Below are 19554 nucleotides of genomic sequence, written 5' to 3' on the forward strand. Positions count from 1 at the left end.
GGGGGGGGGGGGGGGGGAGGGTGGTTCTTGTCGCCTTCCTGCTGAAAACTCCCTTCGTGAAGAGAGAAGAACGGTTCTCCTGTCCCCAACGGCTCAGGAAGCAAAATAAGTGTGGGTACAGAAAGTGAACACCGTCCTGGGGAGGAAAAGAAAGCTCAATTCCACTCGCCCTTTTTGTGCCCGAGTTCGTCCCATTCCGCATTTCCCACTTCCAACCCGGCTAAGGAGGGCGCATGTCGGTGTCCCGCTCTCTTCCCTGGGCTGCGGCTGGTGGGCTCACCACATTCCCACGGCCCTTCCAAACCGCGGGAGGGACCCCGGGGAGGCGCGCCTTCGCGCCACACGCCCTTCTCGAATTCCGGTCGAGCCTCGGGCGTCACCGGAGCGCCACCGGCGGCCTCCGCGCCCCGCGCTCGGAGGGACGGCCGGCGGCGGCGCCCGGGTCGGAAGTGACGTGAGCGCGCCCGGGCCCCTCCCTGCTCCGGCCGAGCCGCCGGCGGGCGCCGCCGACCTGCGTCATCAGCCCGCGCCGACGCAGGAAGTGCCGACGCTGCTGGCGCGCGCCGGGCGCTGTTTCTCCTCAGGCTCCGGGACCGGCGGCGGCGGCGGCGGCGGAGGCGCAGGGGTGAGTGGCGGAGGGCGGGGCCGGGCCGGGCGGCGAGCGCTCGGATCCGGGCGGACCCTGGGCGTCGCTTCCCGCCTCCTCGTTCCGCCTCGCCCCGCGCGGACCCGGCGGTTGAGGCGGCGTCGGGCGCAGACGCCGGGAGCCCGCCGCTGCGGGCCCGAACCCCGACTCGTAGCGGCCGCGCCCGGGGGGCTGAGGGGCCGGGCGGCCCGGCCGCGTCGTATCCGGTGACCGCGACCCCCCGGGCGTGGGGTCTCCGGGACTGAGCCGCGAGCTTTCCACGGATGAGCTCCCTCCCCACCGGTGTTGCTCTGCGGAGGGTGGGGGGGGGGGTGTTCTCGTCTGTGACCGAAAGGTAAACTGAGGCGGAGGACCTTGCCCGGGAATGACGGCAAAGAGATTTGAATCCAGGCGGTCGCTCTTCGGAGCCCGGCCCGCCCCGTCCGCGAAGACGCGAGCCGCAGCGCCCCGAAGCCCACTTGCCGTGTGTCCTGCCCTGGCTCGAGCTCTTTCTCTTTGCAGCGGTTCGACTCAAATGGGTGATGAAAAGGACTCTTGGAAGGTGAAAACTTTAGATGAAATTCTTCAGGAAAAGAAACGACGGAAGGAACAAGAGGAGAAAGCAGAGATAAAACGCTTAAAAAACGTAAGCCATGTTTTTTAAGTAAGTGGTTTTCTTAAAGGAGATTTAATTTCTTTGCCCTCGTTTTTCCATTAGAACAACGCTTCTTCGGTGAAGTTCTTTTGTACTTCCAAATGTCGCAGGTGAGCGCAAACTCTCTTCTAAAAATTAACAAAAACGTTCAAATACTCGGTTTACGTTGGAGACAGATCGATAACATACTAAAGCTGTGTGTAGATGGCAGGATCCACGTGGAGCTAAAGTACTTTGAACCTGAATCCATTAGTGCAGTGGGACTAATTTTTCTCATGTCACCGTTTCTGTGTCCGTGGCACCATTTCCAAGTATGTCTAGTGCAGTAGGAAGTCGCCCTGGAATTAATACTCGTGTTTGGCGGGGTCTTGGGTTGGCACAGTAACGTAAGCAGAGAAACGTTTGGTACCTTGGCGAGCGCGTCGGCAGAAGTACTCGTTTCTGCTCTCACTGGCAGCTGACCTTTGTTAGCTGTTTCCGAGCCACGGGCGAGGTGTCCCAGAGTATTTGGCGTATAAAACACGGCGTAAGGCTCCAGTTTGGCTTATGTAAACGACTAACATACTTGGCGTAGAGTCTAATGTTCCTTGTCGGATGTGCTGATTTCAAGTTTTTTCACCTGAGGCCCTGGGTTCTAGAGAGTGGTGATTTTAACGTCATACGATTTGGGTGGAAGGTTCTTATACCTGGTAACATTGATCCATTCAAAGCGTATGTGAAACTTCGGGCATTGGCAAGGTTTGAGATCATTCCCAAGACTCTTATCTGTGAGGAAATGACTTTCTCCTTGCTTCTCAGTCTGATGACCGGGATTCCAAGCGGGATTCCCTTGAGGAGGGGGAGCTGAGGGACCACCGCATGGAGATAACGATCAGGAACTCGCCGTACAGAAGAGAGGACTCCATGGAAGACAGGTGGGGACAAGGTGCACGAGGAGGAAGGGCATCCAGCTGCACGTGCGCTTCCCCGCGGAGACACGCGGGGTCCCACAGCACAGCTGTGGTCCTGGCTGAGCCTCCGCAGGGCTCCTCTGAAAACGTTTGAAGCGGTGACTGTGGGTTTACCTCACAGTTGAGATGGCCTTTGTGTGGTACCAGCTGGCACCCGAGTCCTCTTGCGAGAAGATTGAATGGGTGCATATTCCCTTCTTGGCAATTATCCTTCAACCCAGTGAATTCGCATTCACAGATTGCATTTAAATAATTGTGTGTGTGTGCTTTTAGCGACTGGTAAAATTACTGCCTAAAATCTTGCACGGATGAACCACACTAGGGTGCTGAAGTGTGCTCGAGCCAGGCCCGTAAGCAGCGGTGGTCCTAGCGAGGCCCGTATATGCTAACATCCCTTCCTGCACCACGGTATCCCCTCACTTGCTTCCTTCTCGTATCCGTCATCATCACCAAATTATCCGTCATCAAATCATTAAAGCCAGCCTAACCAGAAATTAAGGTGCGAGGACATACAGATTGTGAACTCTCACAACTTTTTGGTCATATAGTCAGTGAGAAGTGTTGTTGAGTGACCTTTTGAGGTCATCAAGTTCTGTTAAAATTGTGGTACTTTTTTTAACGGCTTTATTGATGTATAAACGATAAACTGCTTATATATATAAAGTGTGCGGTCTGACATGTTTGTGCACGCTTGTGAAACTCACCATGGTCATGAACGTGTGCATCATGCCCTGAAGTGTCTTCAGAGAGGCATTTTCGTTCCATATACACATTGATTTTTCGCTTACCCTTTCATCTGTGTCTGTATTTATAAGCAGTTTTGGCTTCAATTTCATAGTTAAGGTTTAAAATGATTCTAGATTCAACTTTATATTCTGAACGCTGCGTTTTTACGGGCTGAAGAAGCTCCACGGCACCCTCATGGCTCTTCCATTACCTGACGTGATGCTTTGTGTCTTATTTCAGAGGAGAGGAAGATGATTCTTTGGCTATCAAACCACCCCAGCAAATGTCTCGGAAAGAAAAGGCTCATCACAGGAAAGATGAAAAGAGGAAAGAGAAACGTAGGCATCGTAGCCATTCAGCAGAAGGGGGTACTGAAGCATTTATTGTTTTTTTTCTCTGTATCATGCTCAAGTATGGTCTGTTTCCTGTGTCATACTCTACCGTCTCCTCCAGAGCACAATTGAAAGAGAAGAGAAAGTAAAATCTTAGCCAAAAGCATACGTTTTTCTAGATCATTCTGAATAGTTAATTCATTTTCTTCCTGGTATTTTTTTCTCCCTCGTTACATTGTTTTGGGTTAGTTTGTTTAAACGTAATATTGTCTTTTTTTTTTTTAATGTTCTTTGAAATTTTTTTAATGTTTATTTTTGAGAGAGAGAGAGAGAGAGAGAGCGAGCGCGAGTGCACAAGGAGGAGAGGGGCAGAGAGAGAGGGAAACACAGAAACCAAAGCAGGCTCCAGGCTGTGAGCTGTCAGTACAGAGCCTGACGCGGGGCTCAAATTCACGAACTGTGACATCATGACCTGAGCTGAAGTCAGACACTTAACCGACTGAGCCACCTAAGCACCCCATTGATGTTTGTTTTTTGAAGGAGAGATCGAGCATCAGTGGGGGAGCGGCAGAGAGAGGGAGACACAGAATCCAAATCCTGAGCTGTCAGCATAAAGCCCGACGTGGGGCTTGAACTCACAAATCGTGAGATCATGACCTGAGCAGAAGTCAGATGCTTAACTGACTGAGCCCCCCATAAATGTAATATTGTCTAAACTCAACAAATATAGGGTATTTATATGCAGTTTTTTTTTAAGTTTACTTATTTTGAGAGAGCACACTTGCAAGCATGAGATGGGCAGAGAGAGAGGGAGAGAGTATCTCAAGCAGGCGGCATGCTGTCAGTGCGGAGCCTGACACAGGGCTCTGTCTCACAAACTGGGAGGTTGTGACCTGAGCCGAAATCATGAGTCGGATGCTTAGCCAACTGAGCCACCCAGGCATTCCTTCCTTACATTTTGAATAATAGGTGTTTTTCTAGCTGACATGGTTGCAAGAGTATAGTAGGCAACATAAAACACACAGTGTGTGTTAATTGGCTATGTTAACAGTAAGCTCTTAGTAAAATTTTTAGGGAATCAGAAGTTATAAATGGATTTCTGACTGCGCTGGGGGTCAATTATTCAACATTGTGTTTTTAAGGATCAATTATAGTCTAATCATAGCTTAATACAGAAAGAAGGTGAAAGTTTTTTTTTTTTAAACGTTTATTCATTTTTGAGAGAGACAGAGCGTGAGCGGGGGAGGGGGAGAGAGAGAGGGAGACACAGAATCCGAAACAGGTTCCAGGCTCTGAGCTGTCAGCACAGAGCCTGATGCGGGGCTCAAACTCACAAACCACGAGATCATGACCTGAGCTGAAGTCGAACGCTTAGCCAACTGAGCCACCCAGGCGTCCCAAAAGTTACAGTTCTATTCAGTGATAACCACATTATTTTTTCTCTCACTTTGAGGTTGACTTCCATAGGATTTTCTTTTGTTTTTTTTAACATAAAATGATTGTTTCTCCGAAGTCATTAATTAAATGTTTTCTTCTTCACTGAGTATTTTCTTTGAAAAAAAGTTTTTAATTTTTTTTTTTAATGTTTATATTTTAGAGAGACAGGGTGTGAGCGGGGGAGGGGCAGAGAGAGAGGTAGACCCAGAATCTGAAGCAGGCTCCAGGCTCTGAGCCGTCAGCACACAGCCCGACACGGGGCTCGAACTCACAAACTGTTGAGATCATGACCTGAGCCGAAGTCAGGCACTTAACTGACTGAGCTACCCAGGCCCCCCTGAAAATTTTTTTAATCTTTTAACTTACTTTTTGAGAGCGAGCACGCACAAGCGGGGGCGGGGCAGAAAGAGGGGGCAGAGAATCTAAAGCAGGCTCTGCGGTGACAGCAGAGAACCCCAATGTGGGGTTCAGATTCATGAACCGTGAGATCATTCCCTTGTCAGACAGACACTTAACTGACTGAGCCACCCAGGCGCCCCTTCAATATTTTTAAATTAAGTTTTGGGTGTTGGGCCCCTTTGCGTGACATTCTCTCTCCTCTTAGGGAAGCATGCTAGGGCAAAGGAAAAAGAGAGAGAACACGAGCGCCGGAAGCGACACCGGGAGGAGCAAGACAAGGCTCGCAGAGAGTGGGAGAGGCAGAAGAGAAGGGAGATGGCCCGGGAGCATTCCAGGAGGGAGAGGTGAGTGAGTGCAGTCTGCGAAGGAGCCTGAAACTGAGCATTGCTGGCAGCCAACACCCCATCAGAGCGGCGATGGAGGCCGCCATTTTGGTGCACACACGAGAACCCGGCAGTGTGACAGAGATGTGGGGCAGAAGTGGTTTGTGAGTCCACAGTCCTGGCACGGTAAACATGGGTGGTGCTGACTGAAGAGATTAAGTTTTTACTGCATCTTGAAGACAGACATGGGTGTGAGTCTTCCTCAGAGAAGATCATGAAGGGAATGGAAATCGTGTGTCGGTTTCCTCCAGGTGAAGGCTGGTGGGGGAGGTACTCGGGAGCCAGGCCATTCCAGCAGTTGCTTGAGACCCTGTGTAAGAGTGTGATTTGGGTCAGTTGGAAGGGGCATTGCTGGTGGGAGCTGGAAGTCTGACAAAGGAATTCAGACACAAGGAGTGCAGTTTGGGGCCGAAAACATAGCAGTGGAGAGGGAAAGGGCGGTGGTCGCGCAGGGAGAGATGATCTTCCTCCATCTGCCAGCTGACGCCGGGGATGGGGGAGGAGGGCCCTCTCAGATTCAGCCCAGGGCGCGTATAGAAATTCCCACACAGCGCCCAAGAGGAATCTGTTCTAGGACGATTCATTGGCCACTGGGCAAGTATTTTGTGAGTGCCTGCTCTGTACCGAGCTCTCTTCCAGGTGGTCTAAGCGAGGAAGACTAAGGAAATATATTGCTTGGGGTTCTCTAGGTCACAGCAGAAATAGACTGTGGTTCTTTCAGACAAAACGGAAATCCCAACGGCCTTATAATAGCTTTGGAGCTGAGGCACCAGACTCTTACACATTAGTCTCCAAGTACATCTCTGTGGGCTCAGATTCCCAGAAGACATCTGTGTAGCTCCAGATCTGTTCATCTGGGCTAGTTGTGACTACTGGGGCCATCTCTGTGTATTGAGGTGTTTCCAGAGAAAGCTTGGTACCGGCCTGCTACACGGAATGGGGAGGTAGGAGGGGTAGATGGTGCCTGTGTTCCCGGCAGGCCGAATGACACGGGCACCGAAGAAAGCGTGGAAAGTGTGATGAGAGCCTTTGTTCTCATGAGGAGGAGGTATGGGGGGGAGCTGATTCCTAAGGTAAAAGATCACGGGGTGAGCAGAACTGTGTGTCCAGGTTCGCTGCTAGCACGGGAAACCCCCGTGTTTGCCGAGCCCAGTGCTGACCGTTTAGGATGGGCTGACGGCACAGCTGTGCGGACACAGTGTTGATCCCCAGGAAGCCAAGCTTGAAAACAAAAAGAAACGAAGGGAAAAAACCAGCAGTGGCCGCACTCTTTTTGGAAGACAGAGTTGACAGAGTTAGCAGAGCAGGTTACCAGACAAACAGCAACAGGTGAGAGGAAAAATTAGAATCCTCAATTGCTACCGTATGTTACTTGAAATGTCCAATTCTCAACAGGACGTCTTGAGATGTAAAAGAAATAGGAAAGTATGACTTCCTGCTAAGGAAGACAAGCCTCAGTAGAAACCAAGTGTTCCAGATTAGCAAGGAACTTGAAACAAAGCAATAGAAATTATGCTTTCTTCAGAACAGACAGTCAAAGGAAGAGAACTAGAGCCTCCGGGATCTGTGGCACGGCACCTGTTTCACCAACACCATGCAACTCGCAATACCAGGAGAGAAGAGTGATGCGGCACAGAGATGTCTTTTTAAATAATGGCTGAAGTCTTCCCAAATCTGATGAAAAACAGTTATCTGCATATCCAAGAAGTTCAGTGTACCCCAAGCAGGGTAAATACAAAGACACATCATAGTCAAACTGGTGAAAGCCAAAGAATAGATTTTGAAGGCAGCAAGAGAAAAAAAATCTACATAGAAGGTGTGATTGGTGGCTGACTTCTCATTAGAAATAATGGAGGCCAGGGGCGCCTGGGTGGCTCAGTCGGTTAAGCGTTCGACTTCAACTCAGGTCACGATCTCATGGCCTGTGGGTTTGAGCCCTGCGTTGTTGGGCTCAGTACTGACAGCGTGAAGCCTGGGGCCTGCTTTGGATTCTGTGTTTTTCTCTCTCTCTGCCTCTCCCTTGCTTGTTCGTTCTCTCTCTTTCTGTCTCTCTCAAAAATAAACATTAAAACAAACATTTAAAAAAAAAAACAAAACAGTGGAGGTCAGAAGGCAGTGGAATGGCGTAGTCACACTGCTGAAAGAAAACCTGTCAACCCGGAAATCTGTGCAGCAAAACTGTTGTTCAAAAGTGAGGGGACATAACAAACTGGTGGAATTCATTGTTAGTAATACCTGCCTTAAATACTCAAGGGCAGACGCCTGAGTGGCTCAGTCGGTTAAGCATCCAGCTTCGGCTCAGGTCATGATCTCATGGTCCGTGAGTTCGAGCCCTACGTCGGGCTCTGTGCTGAGAGCTCAGAGCCTGGAGCCTGCTTCAGATTCTGTGTCTCCCTCTTTTTCTGCCTTACACCACTCACTGTCTGTCTGTCTGTCTGTCTCTCTCTCTCTCTCTCTCTCTCATAAATAAATAAATAAATAAATACTCAACATCTTCAGGTTGAATGGAAATGACACCAGAAGGTATAGGATTCACAGGAAGAAAAGACAAGCTTTAGAAATGGTGAAAGTGTAGGGTAACGTAAGATAATTTATGTACGTTTCATTTCATGTCTTCTCAGCTTCTATGAGAGACACGATTGCATAAAACAGTAATTATTAAAATACCGCGTTGTTGTGTGATACGTAGCATGTGTAGAGTGCACAGGGTTGAGAAGGGAGGGCTGTGGCTGTGGCAGAGCAGACCTATGTTCAGTGGAATGAAGTTAGTGTAATTTGATAAGATGCATGCTGCCATCACTAAAACAACCTCTAAGAAAATAACTCTAACAAAATAGTGCAAACAAGAATTAAAATTATATACTACAAATATTTATTTAGACCAAACACAGAGGGGCGTCTGGACAGCTCAGTCAGTTAAGCATCAGACTCTTGATTTCAGCTCAGGTGGTGATCTCATGGTTCATGGGATTCTCTCTCCCTCACCCCCCTCTCTCTCTCACTCTCTGCCCCTCCCCTGCACTCTTCCCCTCTATCCCTCTCCCTCCCCCCCATCTCTCTCAAATAAACATTATATGCATACACACACAGACCATCAAAAACTGAGAAACAGGACCCAAAAGGAAGACCTATAAAAGAAAAACCAAGAACAACAACGAAAGTTAATCCAGCCAAATCCATAATTGCATGAAATGTGAAGTGGTTTCTGTACCCAAAGGAGAGGTTCTTTGATAGCAAAGCTTGATCTATTATGTTGTCTGTAAGGAGAACACGTTAGAGACCAGGACAAAAATAGGTCGAAAGTAAACGTATGGGGAGCTGCCGTGTGAAGCCTGGTCTCCATAGCTAGTGGTAAAGAGGGTATGGGAGCAAGCCAAAACAGACTAGGAGCTCACGCTGTGCCACTGTGTGCCCACCCTTCGGCTCCTGACACCAAGGCTGAGCCCAGGGTGTTTTTCCCTTGCCTGTGCCACCTCCCAGTCCCTGGCCCAACGTGGTACTGACCGACCAAAGCCCAGTACTGACGAGACAGCTCAGTGCCTGGTGTCTGTGCCGCCTGCCAGAACACTGAGGCAGAGGTTCCGCAGGTACCTGAATGGAGTGGGGAGAAGAGCTAGCCAATGAGGTGGACTGTGCACCCTCGTTAATGGTTCAGATTATACTGGAGAGGTTTCTACAAGAGCATGAGGAAACTCCACCGTCCAGATCTGTTATAAATAGTATGCTACAGGACCCTTCTCAGATTCCAGATGGAGTTCTAGCAAATCAGGGCTGTCCGTGCACCGTGCAGTCAAATGCTCTACCCCTGAGCTCTACCCCTGTGTCAGCACACTATAAACGACTGCTGTTACGGACCACTGGTTGACTGCATCAAACATGCCCTTGGTCATGAGCATGAAGTCCTGCTGAGAGGCCTTCTAGAGGAGAACCTGTCCTTCCTAAATGAAGAGCAGCTCCGTGCAGAGGGTTATGACAAAACCCCAAACTTTACAAGTTCCAGTTGCTGTAGAAGGGTACATAATTCACCGGATTGAAAGCGGGGCCTCATTTGGTGATGAATGTCGCCTCCATGTCTACCTTCATGACTGACCAGGTCTGGACGTACTGGAATAGGTTTGGGTTGGGCTTCGTCATTTATTGGGACAGCTTTACCCGGGAACTGGACTGTAACTGGGAAAGGGGCATCCTGCTCAAAGCCTGTTTTCCCGTGGACATTGTCGCCTTGTGTCATAGCATAGCTTGACCCTGATGATCCTGGAAGAGAAGCCGGGAGGACGGGGCTGGATCCAAAGCAGTTTTACTTTTCTGCAGTGTAAACTCCTGGCAGCACCTGCCCTGAACTTCAGCCGAATTCGTGCTGCCCGTAGCCACGTCACTACCTCTTGAGACAAACATATCAAGAATTTCTATTTTTCCCCATCCGTTGCTGATGTGAACAGCCAAGAACTGCATACATAACCACTTGTTGTCATAAGCATTTCTCCGTCAGTTTACAGATAGTCATAATCTTCTTTCCTTCCAGATGGTTTCTGCTCATATACTGAACAAAAAGCAGAAATGTGGAGACTGAAAGGTGTGATTTTTCAATTCTCCCAGTTCCCGAACCACCCTCTTTATTTTTTTTCCCAAGTCTCCGTTCATTCTCCCGCCTCCCCCGTTCTTCTCATACCCTCGCAGGTCCTCAGTGTTGAATTAGCATCCTGGAATAATCTAGCACAGTCCTAGCAGAATGGAAAACATGGCGGTTGAAACTCTTTTTGCTCTCACCTGCAAGGTTCCAGTAGACCTTGATGGTAGCCTGGGCTTGTTTTGTCCAGTCTTTGCGATTTTCTAATTTCCGTGGCATTAAGCCAAGCTGAGAAAATATACTTGACGAGAGGTTTTTCTTTTTACGGTACTTATTTGAACACCAAAGACTTTCCGTTTATTTCATGTAAGAGTATTGGTTACATTATATCTGGAAACCACACTCCTTTGGATTGGAGGCCAAGGGGAGACCATTGAAGCATGGTGCCAGCCTGGGCAAAAGTTCATTTTTAATTTTATTTTTTAATGTGTATTCATTTTTGAGAGAGAGAGACTGGGCGTGAGTGGGGAAGGGGCAGAGAGAGAAGGAGACCCGGGATCCGAAACAGGCTCCAGGCTCCGAGCCGTCAGCACAGAGCCCGACGCGGGGCTCAAACTCACAAACCATGAGATCATGACCTGAGCTGAAGTCAGAGGTTTAGCCAAACTGAGCCACCCAGATGCCCCAGACGTTCATTTTTAAATACAGCTACTTGTCAGTATGTACAGTAATCAGTATCTGAGTACAATTTTTTAAAAGCACATTTTATGCACTGGTCTATATGCGCATTTTATACCACATAATTATATAACACTCAAATAATTTAGTCCTTAGAAATGTTCAGCTTTGAATGAATTAAGTGTACCAGAAAAAAAACATAGAGTGATTTCCAAATAAGCAAAATAAAAGGGATTTTGTATATGTTCGGAAAACAAAAAAGCATGAAATTAAACACATGGAAGAAGGTGCAACACGTACACAGCAGCCACAGCGCGCAGGTGGCTCAGCGCCAGGCCAGACGTGAGGCCAGCACCGAGACCGGGCTTCACAACCACAGGAAGGGACATACGTCAGGAACATGTGAGCGCGGTAAACGTGTGTGAGTCTGACAGCAGAGTCCAGAAATCTGGGCTGCGATAACCTGACAGTTGAAAGAAGAAACAGGCAGTTCCTCGATTATAGTTGGAAGTTTCGGTGCCCCGCTCTAGTTAATAGAACGAGATGAAACAAGGATATAAAAAATTTGGAAAATACCCTGCACCAGCTCAGTCTGACTGAGCTTGCGTGCCGGACTCCACCCACAGCCCCAGAAGACACGCTCATTTCGAGCATATCGTATGTGGGCCATACGACAAGTGTCATACATAAGATAGTTGCAGTAGTACGAAGTACGCCGTCTTTCCACAAAAGAAAGTGGAGATCAGCAGAAAGAAACCTGGGGAAATCCTCAAAATGTTGGGAAATCCAACCACCCATTTCTGAGAAAAGTTTTCATACAGCAATACTCGCACCTCAGATAAACCTCATTGGCTGTGATACTGCCACGTCGCAAAGCTCTTCCGTTTCTGATTAACCTGTGGCCCAAAGAAGAAATTCAAAGGAAAAATAGAAAATATTTTGAATTGAGTGAAAACAGAAGCAACGTGCCAAAAGGTAGGGGTGCACGAAAAGCCGGGCCCAGAATGAGCTGTTTTAAGCACTGATACCAGCAAAGGAAGTTGTCAAGTCAGCAACTTGAGCTGCTACCCCAAGAGCAGGAGAAAGAAGCAGACTCAGCCCAAAGAAGCAGAAGAAATGTCCCGAGAGTCCTGATCTGACAGCAGATTGGGGGAGGATGGCTAGGAGCTGACCACGGATGGGCATGAGATGGGAATGTTTTAAAACTGGTTTATGAAGTGATAGTTGGACAGTTTTGTAAATTGGTGAAAAAATTCACTGGTTGGATTTATTTTTTTTAAGTTTTTATTTATTTTGAGAGAGACAGAGCTATGAGCAGGGGAGGGGCAGAGAGAGGGGGAGAGGATCCCAAGCAGGCTCCGCACCGTCAGGGTTCACATTCACAAATCCCGAGACCACCATCTGAGCCGAAAGAGTCGGATGCTTAACCGACTAAGCCACCCAGGTGCCCCTCAGTGGTTGGATTTTATATGCTAACTTACAACTTTTATTTTGTAATAGTTTGGACTTCTAGGCATTTGCAGAATAGTTCCTAGAATCCGAGCCTTCCACAGCGGTGACCTCTGACGGGCCCCAAAGCTGGGACGGTACCAGCGACCGTACCACAGGCCTTGTTCCACTTTCACCCTTGTCCGTGCTCATTTCTGTTTTGGTTTTTGGTTTTTTTTGGTAATAGCTTTTCTGGTTAGATTTGGACTTAATTCTGATTCTGTTGGGATTTGAAAACTAACCGCTGCTCATCGGTTTTCACCATCTGGCCACTTTGTGGTGCATCAGCCATGCACACCGTGGTCGCTGATGGTTCCTGCACTTCAGATGAGCCTTGTCCCCTCCGTGAAGCAACTTTCCCTGCTGCCCCTCGTATACCACACTCGTACCCGCTTAGCTCCCCACCAGGCCCGGCTGGGCATCCGTCTACCATAGGATCTAGTGAGGAGGGTAGGACAGGGGCTCAGGCCCAAGTCTAGGTCCTTCTCTCCACCTTCCCCAGGTGGGCTCTTCCACCCCTCAGTGCCCCTGAAAACTTAGTGATAAAGGTGGATTTCAATTGTACTGCCATCCATACTCAGTAGGACTGCGAAACAGAAGCCTTCTGGAACCAGTGGGCTCATCCCTCATTGGCAATATCTCATCGTGCCAGTACTTTGCTACATTCTGTTGCGGCTGTTGGGCTGTGTGCGCGTATATGTTCTACTTTTAAAAAGCCCATTATGGTTTGATGAATCGAAGTGGGCAGTTTCTAAATTTGAGCAAAAAACACTTGGGGTGAAAAAGAAAACTTCGTGTTTGCGGAGAGAGAGTCGGCCTGTGCTTGTTGCAGGGACCGCCTTGAGCAGCTGGAGAGGAAGCGGGAGCGAGAACGAAAGATGCGGGAACAGCAAAAGGAACAGCGGGAACAGAAGGAACGGGAGCGGCGCGCCGAGGAGCGGCGCAAGGAGCGCGAGGCCCGAAGGGAAGGTGCGCGTGGGCGCACCCTGTGGTTGGGGTGTTGTTCCCATGGGTGAGCCCAGAGCTGCACAAATGACACGGAGGGGTGAGGTGCTCTGGACCATGGCTGAGTGAAGGGGGAACGGGCCGCGGGACTCGGGCGTTGAGCCTGACCACATAGTTCCTTGCCAGAGAAGGCAGTGGTCACTTCAGGCCTGAGGTGAGGGTGTGCGGCCGGGGCGCGCCCAGGCCTGGTGCTGGACAGCCGTCAGGGTAACACACGGGCTGCCGCCCGCTGCTGTTCAGGCACAGGCTTGGAGAGGTGGGTCGTGGCCCCTTCTTTTCCGGCAGTAGAGAGTCTGGAAGGCCTACGTGGGTCCTCCGGGACGTCTCACGGTTTCCACGCCTCTGTGGCCACAGAGCCGTCAGCAGGTGTAGTGGGTTGTCATCGGCAGGGGTGCAGGTGAGGACCACCTCTGACCGAGGCGGGGCCCTGCCAGAGAGAGGGTGCCGCCAGCGCTGCCTCCTGCTGTGTTCTGTGCCCCAGTGTCTGCACATCACCGGACCATGAGGGAGGACTATGGCGACAAAGTGAAAGCGAGCCACTGGAGTCGCAGTCCGCTGCGGCCGCCGCGAGAGCGGTTTGAGCTGACAGATGGCCGGAAACCAGGTGAGGGCCCGCGGCACCTGCCTGGGGGCCAGCGTGGCGCGGTTCTTTGCTGACAGTTTTTTATGGACAAAAACTTTTTTTTGCACGACGATACGGTATGCTAAAGTACTTCCGTGTCACATGACAGGACTTCAGCATTTGTGCGGAGCACATTTATATTTCTCAGCGGAAACCTTTGTTATGGGGTTTGAGAGCTGTTTTCCAGCTAAGTGTGGATGAGGGTTTATCCTACACACTGAAGCTTATCTCTGTGTGAAAGATCCCACGTGATCTCGTGGATGGTAAACACGTTCACTTTTGATGGTTTGTGTCACAAGTGAAAGAAGAGAAGGTGGAAGAGAGAGACCTGCTGTCCGACCTGCAAGACGTCAGCGACAGCGAGCGCAAAACCAGCTCAGCCGAGTCCTCGTCAGGTGAGTGCGGGCCCCGCCGCCGTGAAGTCACCGCTGCCTGCGGTGCCTGCCTGCGGTCACTTCCGGCCGTTTTCTTCTGAAGCGGAATCAGGGTCGGGCTCGGAGGAGGAGGAAGAGGAGGAGGAGGAGGAGGAGGAGGAGGAGGAGGAAGAGGAGGGCAGCAGCAGTGAAGAATCGGAGGAGGAGGAGGAGGAGGAGGAAGAGGAGACAGGGAGCAACTCCGAGGACGCGTCTGGACAGTCGGCTGGTGAGGACGGCACCGGGCGCGACGGTTTAGTTTGCTGGACTCCACAGACCGCAGAGGTCACGGGAACTCTCGGTTCGAAAATGTCTCCGAATGGACAGTGCCTTGCTACCTGGGACTCCACGTGAGACCCCAGAATTGGTCGTTTACGGCGGTTCTTGCTCTCTGTTAGCTAAAGCAGACCCTCGCTTGTGCTGGCGGAGGGTCTGAAGAGCCCTAGAAAGAGGCAGACCCCAAGTCAGCGCAGGGCCAGCAGCCCCGCAGATCTGAGCAGACGCCTGCTGTCTCTTGCAGAGGAAGTGAGTGAAGACGAAATGAGTGAGGATGGGGAGCGCGAGAATGAGAACCACGTCCTCGTTGGTGAGAGGCATCCCCGGTGCTTGGTCTTTTCCTGCGTGCTGTGGCCCTTTGTAGAGCTGGCACCTCAGGCTTCCTCCGGGGTCACCCCACCCCAGAGACACAGGCAGCTGAGTCACTGAGAGACCCGGTTCCCTGAGCACCACCACCCCCACTCCCCGCCACCGACCACTTGCGACCGTGAGGGGCCAGCATCCCTTACTGGGGACAGTCCTGACTGAGCGTCCTCGTGAGCGTCACCATGGCTTAGACACTGCAGGTGGCTGGGAAGTACCAGCCGGGGCCCGGCCTCTTAGCTCAGGTCCAACCACAGGCCCATCACCATTCTGTAGACACCAGCAAGGCCTTGCCCTCAAGGCCTGACGGGAGCTCTGGGTGTGCCGCCTTTGAGCTCGGTCTCCGGCCAGGGGCTCACAGTGCATGTGGCTGAGCTGGCAAGCCCCCAGACCCCAGTGCCCTCTGTCCAGGACGGTGGGACACACGCTTGTGCACAGCATCCTGGGGTCATTCTCGTGTGGCTCTTGCGTGCACTCAGTGTCCCCCCACTCCCACCCCAGACAGGAGAGGGGTGATGACGGTTGCTTATTTTGGTTCCATAATTGGGTTTAACTTTTGAAGTTCCAGAGTCCCGATTTGACCGAGACTCCGGAGACAGTGAGGAAGGGGAGGAAGAAGCCGGTGAGGGCACTCCACAGAGCAGCGCCTTGACCGAAGGGGACTTCGTGCCCGACTCTCCCGCCTTGTCACCCATTGAACTCAAACAGGAGCTGCCCAAGTACCTCCCTGCCCTGCAGGTCAGGCGTCCTTCCCATGCCGGGGTTGGTTCTGCTGATTACGAACAGGATGGTGGCCGAGAGCAGGAGCTGGGTCCCCGGGGTGTGGGTCCCCAGGGTCACCTATGCAGTGAGGGAAGGTGCCAGGGCCTTGGTGGTGTGGTGCAGGGGGCGCTCCTGTCCTCAGTGTTATCTTAGCGCCGGGCAGACAGGCCAGGCCTGGCTCAGAGGGATGCGTCCAGGACCAGCTCTTTCCCACGTTAGTTTTATTCCGTAATTGAGGAGCCCGTGGTCACTGAAGAAACTGGAGAAGAGGGCTGCTCCTGGCTCTGCCACCAGATGCATTCGGCGCCCTCTGGAGACCTCTGGGCAGGGTTTGCTGCACTGGCCTGATTCAGGTGTGTGTGCGGCCGTGGCTGCTGGGTCCTCACGGCAGGCTTCCTTCCAGGGCTGTCGGAGCGTGGAGGAGTTCCAGTGCCTCAACAGGATTGAAGAAGGCACGTATGGGGTGGTGTACAGAGCAAAGGACAAGAAAACAGGTGGGTGCGGTGCCGAGTGGTCCCCCAAAGGGAGAAGGGGAGACGGGCAGGAACCAGATGGCGCAGGGAGCCTGTCCCTGTGCAGGAAGGGACTTGTGCTGAAGAGCATTGTCCGTGGGTGTACCCGTTGCACCATCTCGAGCCTGGCCCGGAGGGTTTGCTGTCCGCAGCCTCACTGGGCCCACGTGCGGGCTGGGCTCTAGGAGCGAGGCCGGTGTCCTGCCCGGGCCACAGCCAGCTCGCAGGGACTGAGATCGAGCCCAGGCCATCCTGGCCCTCGGCACCCTCGGTGTCAGGGTCCTTGAACGCACAGTTCCTACTCTCCTAGGAGTCTCTTCTCCCCGGGTGCCCGGCTGTGGCCTCGCCTTACCTGGCCAGCACCAGCTAGTGACTCATGGGCCCCTGAGCAGTGGACTCCTTGGTACCTGTGGAGGCCCGAGGTCAGTCTGACCGTGAGGCTCTGCCGCTTACTTGTGACAGCAGGTGCCTCCGTTCTGGGACGGAGTGTGTCGTGTGCTTTGAGTGATAGCACCTGAGCAGGTGTGTGAGCCGCAGACTGGCAGCTTCCCCAGCGCCTGCAGCTGGGTCTTGGAAAGTCAGGGAGGCCACCTGAGAGCCTCAGACCCCGGTGATTGTGTCTGTCCTGGGATGTTGAGGTTTGCTGTGTCTCCTGGCAAATCACAGTAGGGATATAGAGATAAATAGGAAAATTCTCCTTAGCTGTTTGGACAAAAGTTAGCATGGGAATCTGCCTCGTGCGTCTGTTGGGCCACAGGTTTGGGCTTGTTTTCTTGGTGCCGGTGTAACATGGGGCTTCCCAGTTACAACAAGGCTTCCCAGTGCCAAATAAGAAACGCTCCCTGAATCCCAACGAAATGTGTGCTTTCTCAGCCCGTCTTCGAACTGTTTTCAGATGAAATTGTGGCTCTGAAGCGGCTAAAGATGGAGAAGGAGAAGGAGGGCTTTCCAATCACCTCCCTGAGGGAGATCAACACCATCCTCAAGGCACAGCACCCCAACATTGTCACCGTTAGGGTGAGGCAGCCCGGGCCTGTGCCCCGAGGGGACCCTGTGATTCCTGTGCACCCGTGTTGTGCAAAAATTGAGCACTAGCCTCCCAAAATGTCAGCCCCCTTAGGGTCGTCACACCTATAGGTACCTGCTGTCCCCAGTGTCTGTGCCCCGGGAGCCAGGAGTTAGTTGCGGGACCTGGAGGTGAGCACGGCACCCACGGACCCGCTCTCGTTTGCTAGGAGATCGTCGTGGGCAGCAACATGGACAAGATCTACATCGTGATGAACTACGTGGAGCATGACCTCAAGAGTCTGATGGAGACCATGAAGCAGCCTTTCTTGCCAGGTGGGGCCTGCAGGCACCGCGGGGGCCATGCAGGGAGGGTCTCCCACAGCCCTGATGTACTCCCACAGACGGGGCCCCCTGACCGGTGTCCCCCACGAGGAACATGCGGCCCTCGGGCTGCCCAGGGTGCGGGCAGCATGCCCCTGGGGCGGAAGGAGCACTGACCCCACCGTGCCGTGTATCCGAGTGTGTGTGCGCGCGCACATGTGCGGTCTCTGTGCGTGCGTGCGTGCGTGCGTGCGCGCGCGAGGGCCGTGCCAAGCTGAGAGCATTCCCGGGAGAAGCGCACCCTGAGAATCCCGGTTGCCGCCGAGGCGGGGAGCTGACCCGAGGCACTGACCCGAGGCGCTGCCGTATAGGGGAGGTGAAGACCCTGATGATCCAGTTGCTGCGCGGTGTCAAACATCTGCACGACAACTGGATCTTGCACCGAGACCTCAAGACGTCCAACCTGCTGCTCAGCCACGCCGGCATCCTCAAGGTGAGCCCCCGGGGCCCGCCCCACAGGGGCCTGGCACCTGGGCCTCAGGGGCCTGCCCACAGCCCACCTCTGTCCTCGCAGGTGGGGGACTTCGGGCTGGCGAGGGAGTACGGGTCCCCCCTGAAGGCCTACACCCCAGTCGTCGTGACCCTGTGGTACCGCGCCCCAGAGCTGCTGCTCGGTGCCAAGGTGAGTGCGGGGGGCGGCCAGCCTGCGCGCGCTGCCCTCCCCCAGCCTCCTGAGCGTGCCCCTGGCCCCCCAGGAGTACTCCACGGCTGTGGACATGTGGTCGGTGGGCTGCATCTTCGGGGAGCTGCTGACCCAGAAGCCGCTGTTCCCCGGGAAGTCGGAGATCGACCAGATCAACAAAGTGTTTAAGGTGGGTCTGTGCTCTCGCCCTGCCAGCCACGTGCAGACACCTGTACCAGACCCTTCCCTGCAGGCCGCGGCCGTCCCAAAACACTCTCTCTCTCTCTCTCTCTCTCTCTCTCTCTCTCTCTCTCAGGACCTAGGGACCCCCAGTGAGAAAATCTGGCCTGGCTACAATGACCTCCCCGCGGTCAAGAAGATGACCTTCACTGAGTACCCCTATAATAATCTCCGCAAACGCTTCGGGGCCCTGCTCTCAGACCAGGGCTTTGACCTCATGAACAAGTGTGTGAACCTGCAGGCTGTGCCCCTCCCGCCCCGGGCCTCCCCCTCCCCCGCCCCGCCCCGCCCCGCCCCCACGTGGGTGCCAAGTGCTCTCGTTCTCCTAGGTTCCTGACCTACTTCCCCGGGCGGAGGGTCAGTGCGGAGGACGGCCTGAAGCACGAGTATTTCCGAGAGACCCCCCTCCCCATTGACCCCTCGATGTTCCCCACGTGGCCCGCCAAGAGTGAGCAGCAGAGGGTGAAGCGCGGCACGAGCCCACGGCCCCCCGAGGGCGGCCTGGGCTATAGCCAGCTGGTGAGGACAGGGCCGCAGGGGGGAGGCTGTGGGGGTCCCCCCCAAAGGTGGGGCCCGCCCAGCCGAAGCCCCACGATGACGCTTGCTCCCCAGGGCGACGACGACCTGAAGGAGACAGGCTTCCACCTCACCACCACAAACCAGGGGGCCTCGGCCGCGGGGCCCGGCTTCAGCCTCAAGTTCTGAGGTTCGGCGCAGAGCCCGTGCCAGCCCTGCGGGTACCGACCGGCAAGGCTCAGTCGGGACCAGGGCGGGCGCCAGAGGCAGCATGTGGGTCCAGACCGAGGCCTGGCCCTGACTGAGCACAGCCGCTGGAGGCCAGTGTGGCCGCGGATCTTGACCTCACATCTCAGACTGCCCGTCTCGTTCGCTTTTCCAACATTTCATTTTTATCTTGGCTTGTAAATTTGTAGAATTAAATCACATTTTCCTTGTTGTGGAAGGAAAGGCTGTATTTTTTCGGATGTGTCAGACTCGCCCTGCGAAGAGGGGGGCATCTGTAGGTGGCCAGTGTGGGCGGACACGTGTCTCCCAACACACAAGGTCAGCACGGTGACCACTGGGGACTGCACTGTTAGGACACTGGCCCTG

The 19554-nt window shown here is 53.0% G+C and overlaps 1 protein-coding gene and 2 pseudogenes across 4 annotated transcripts; 2 read left to right on the plus strand and 1 right to left on the minus strand.

Annotated features, from left to right (window-relative positions):
* Nucleotides 1–524: 524 nt before the first annotated feature.
* LOC125171951 (cyclin-dependent kinase 11B) lies at nucleotides 525–19405 on the plus strand. 4 transcript variants are annotated; one of them, XM_047869247.1, is made up of 20 exons: nucleotides 525–625; nucleotides 1148–1271; nucleotides 2079–2194; nucleotides 3197–3324; nucleotides 5330–5468; nucleotides 13073–13209; nucleotides 13727–13849; nucleotides 14167–14262; nucleotides 14345–14509; nucleotides 14801–14866; nucleotides 15482–15657; nucleotides 16085–16175; nucleotides 17089–17210; nucleotides 17429–17534; nucleotides 17894–18015; nucleotides 18097–18204; nucleotides 18278–18394; nucleotides 18521–18669; nucleotides 18774–18963; nucleotides 19057–19405. In XM_047869247.1, the coding sequence occupies exons 2-20, from the start codon at nucleotides 1161–1163 to the stop codon at nucleotides 19147–19149; spliced, it is 2355 nt and encodes a 784-aa protein (XP_047725203.1). In that variant the 5' UTR covers nucleotides 525–625; nucleotides 1148–1160; the 3' UTR covers nucleotides 19150–19405. The 4 variants fall into 4 exon arrangements, with proteins under 4 accessions (XP_047725203.1, XP_047725204.1, XP_047725206.1 ...); XM_047869248.1 differs by having other exon boundaries at nucleotides 15488–15657; XM_047869250.1 differs by lacking the exon at nucleotides 525–625 and adding an exon at nucleotides 1344–1390 and having other exon boundaries at nucleotides 1147–1271.
* On the plus strand, nucleotides 8904–10620 carry LOC125171955 (CDAN1-interacting nuclease 1-like; annotated as a pseudogene).
* On the minus strand, nucleotides 11508–11630 carry LOC125174119 (uncharacterized; annotated as a pseudogene).
* Nucleotides 19406–19554: the final 149 nt, after the last annotated feature.

Source organism: Prionailurus viverrinus, chromosome C1, assembly GCF_022837055.1.
Source record: "Prionailurus viverrinus isolate Anna chromosome C1, UM_Priviv_1.0, whole genome shotgun sequence".
Taxonomy (NCBI): Eukaryota; Metazoa; Chordata; class Mammalia; order Carnivora; family Felidae; genus Prionailurus; species Prionailurus viverrinus.

Bases quoted from the DNA above. Each gene is read 5' to 3' on its own strand.
- LOC125171951 (XM_047869247.1), top strand. From the start codon at position 1,161: ATGGGTGATGAAAAGGACTCTTGGAAGGTGAAAACTTTAGATGAAATT. The intron at 14,510-14,800 runs GTGAGGACGGCA...TGTCTCTTGCAG, and splicing joins CGCGTCTGGACAGTCGGCTG to AGGAAGTGAGTGAAGACGAA. The intron at 14,867-15,481 runs GTGAGAGGCATC...TAACTTTTGAAG, and splicing joins TGAGAACCACGTCCTCGTTG to TTCCAGAGTCCCGATTTGAC.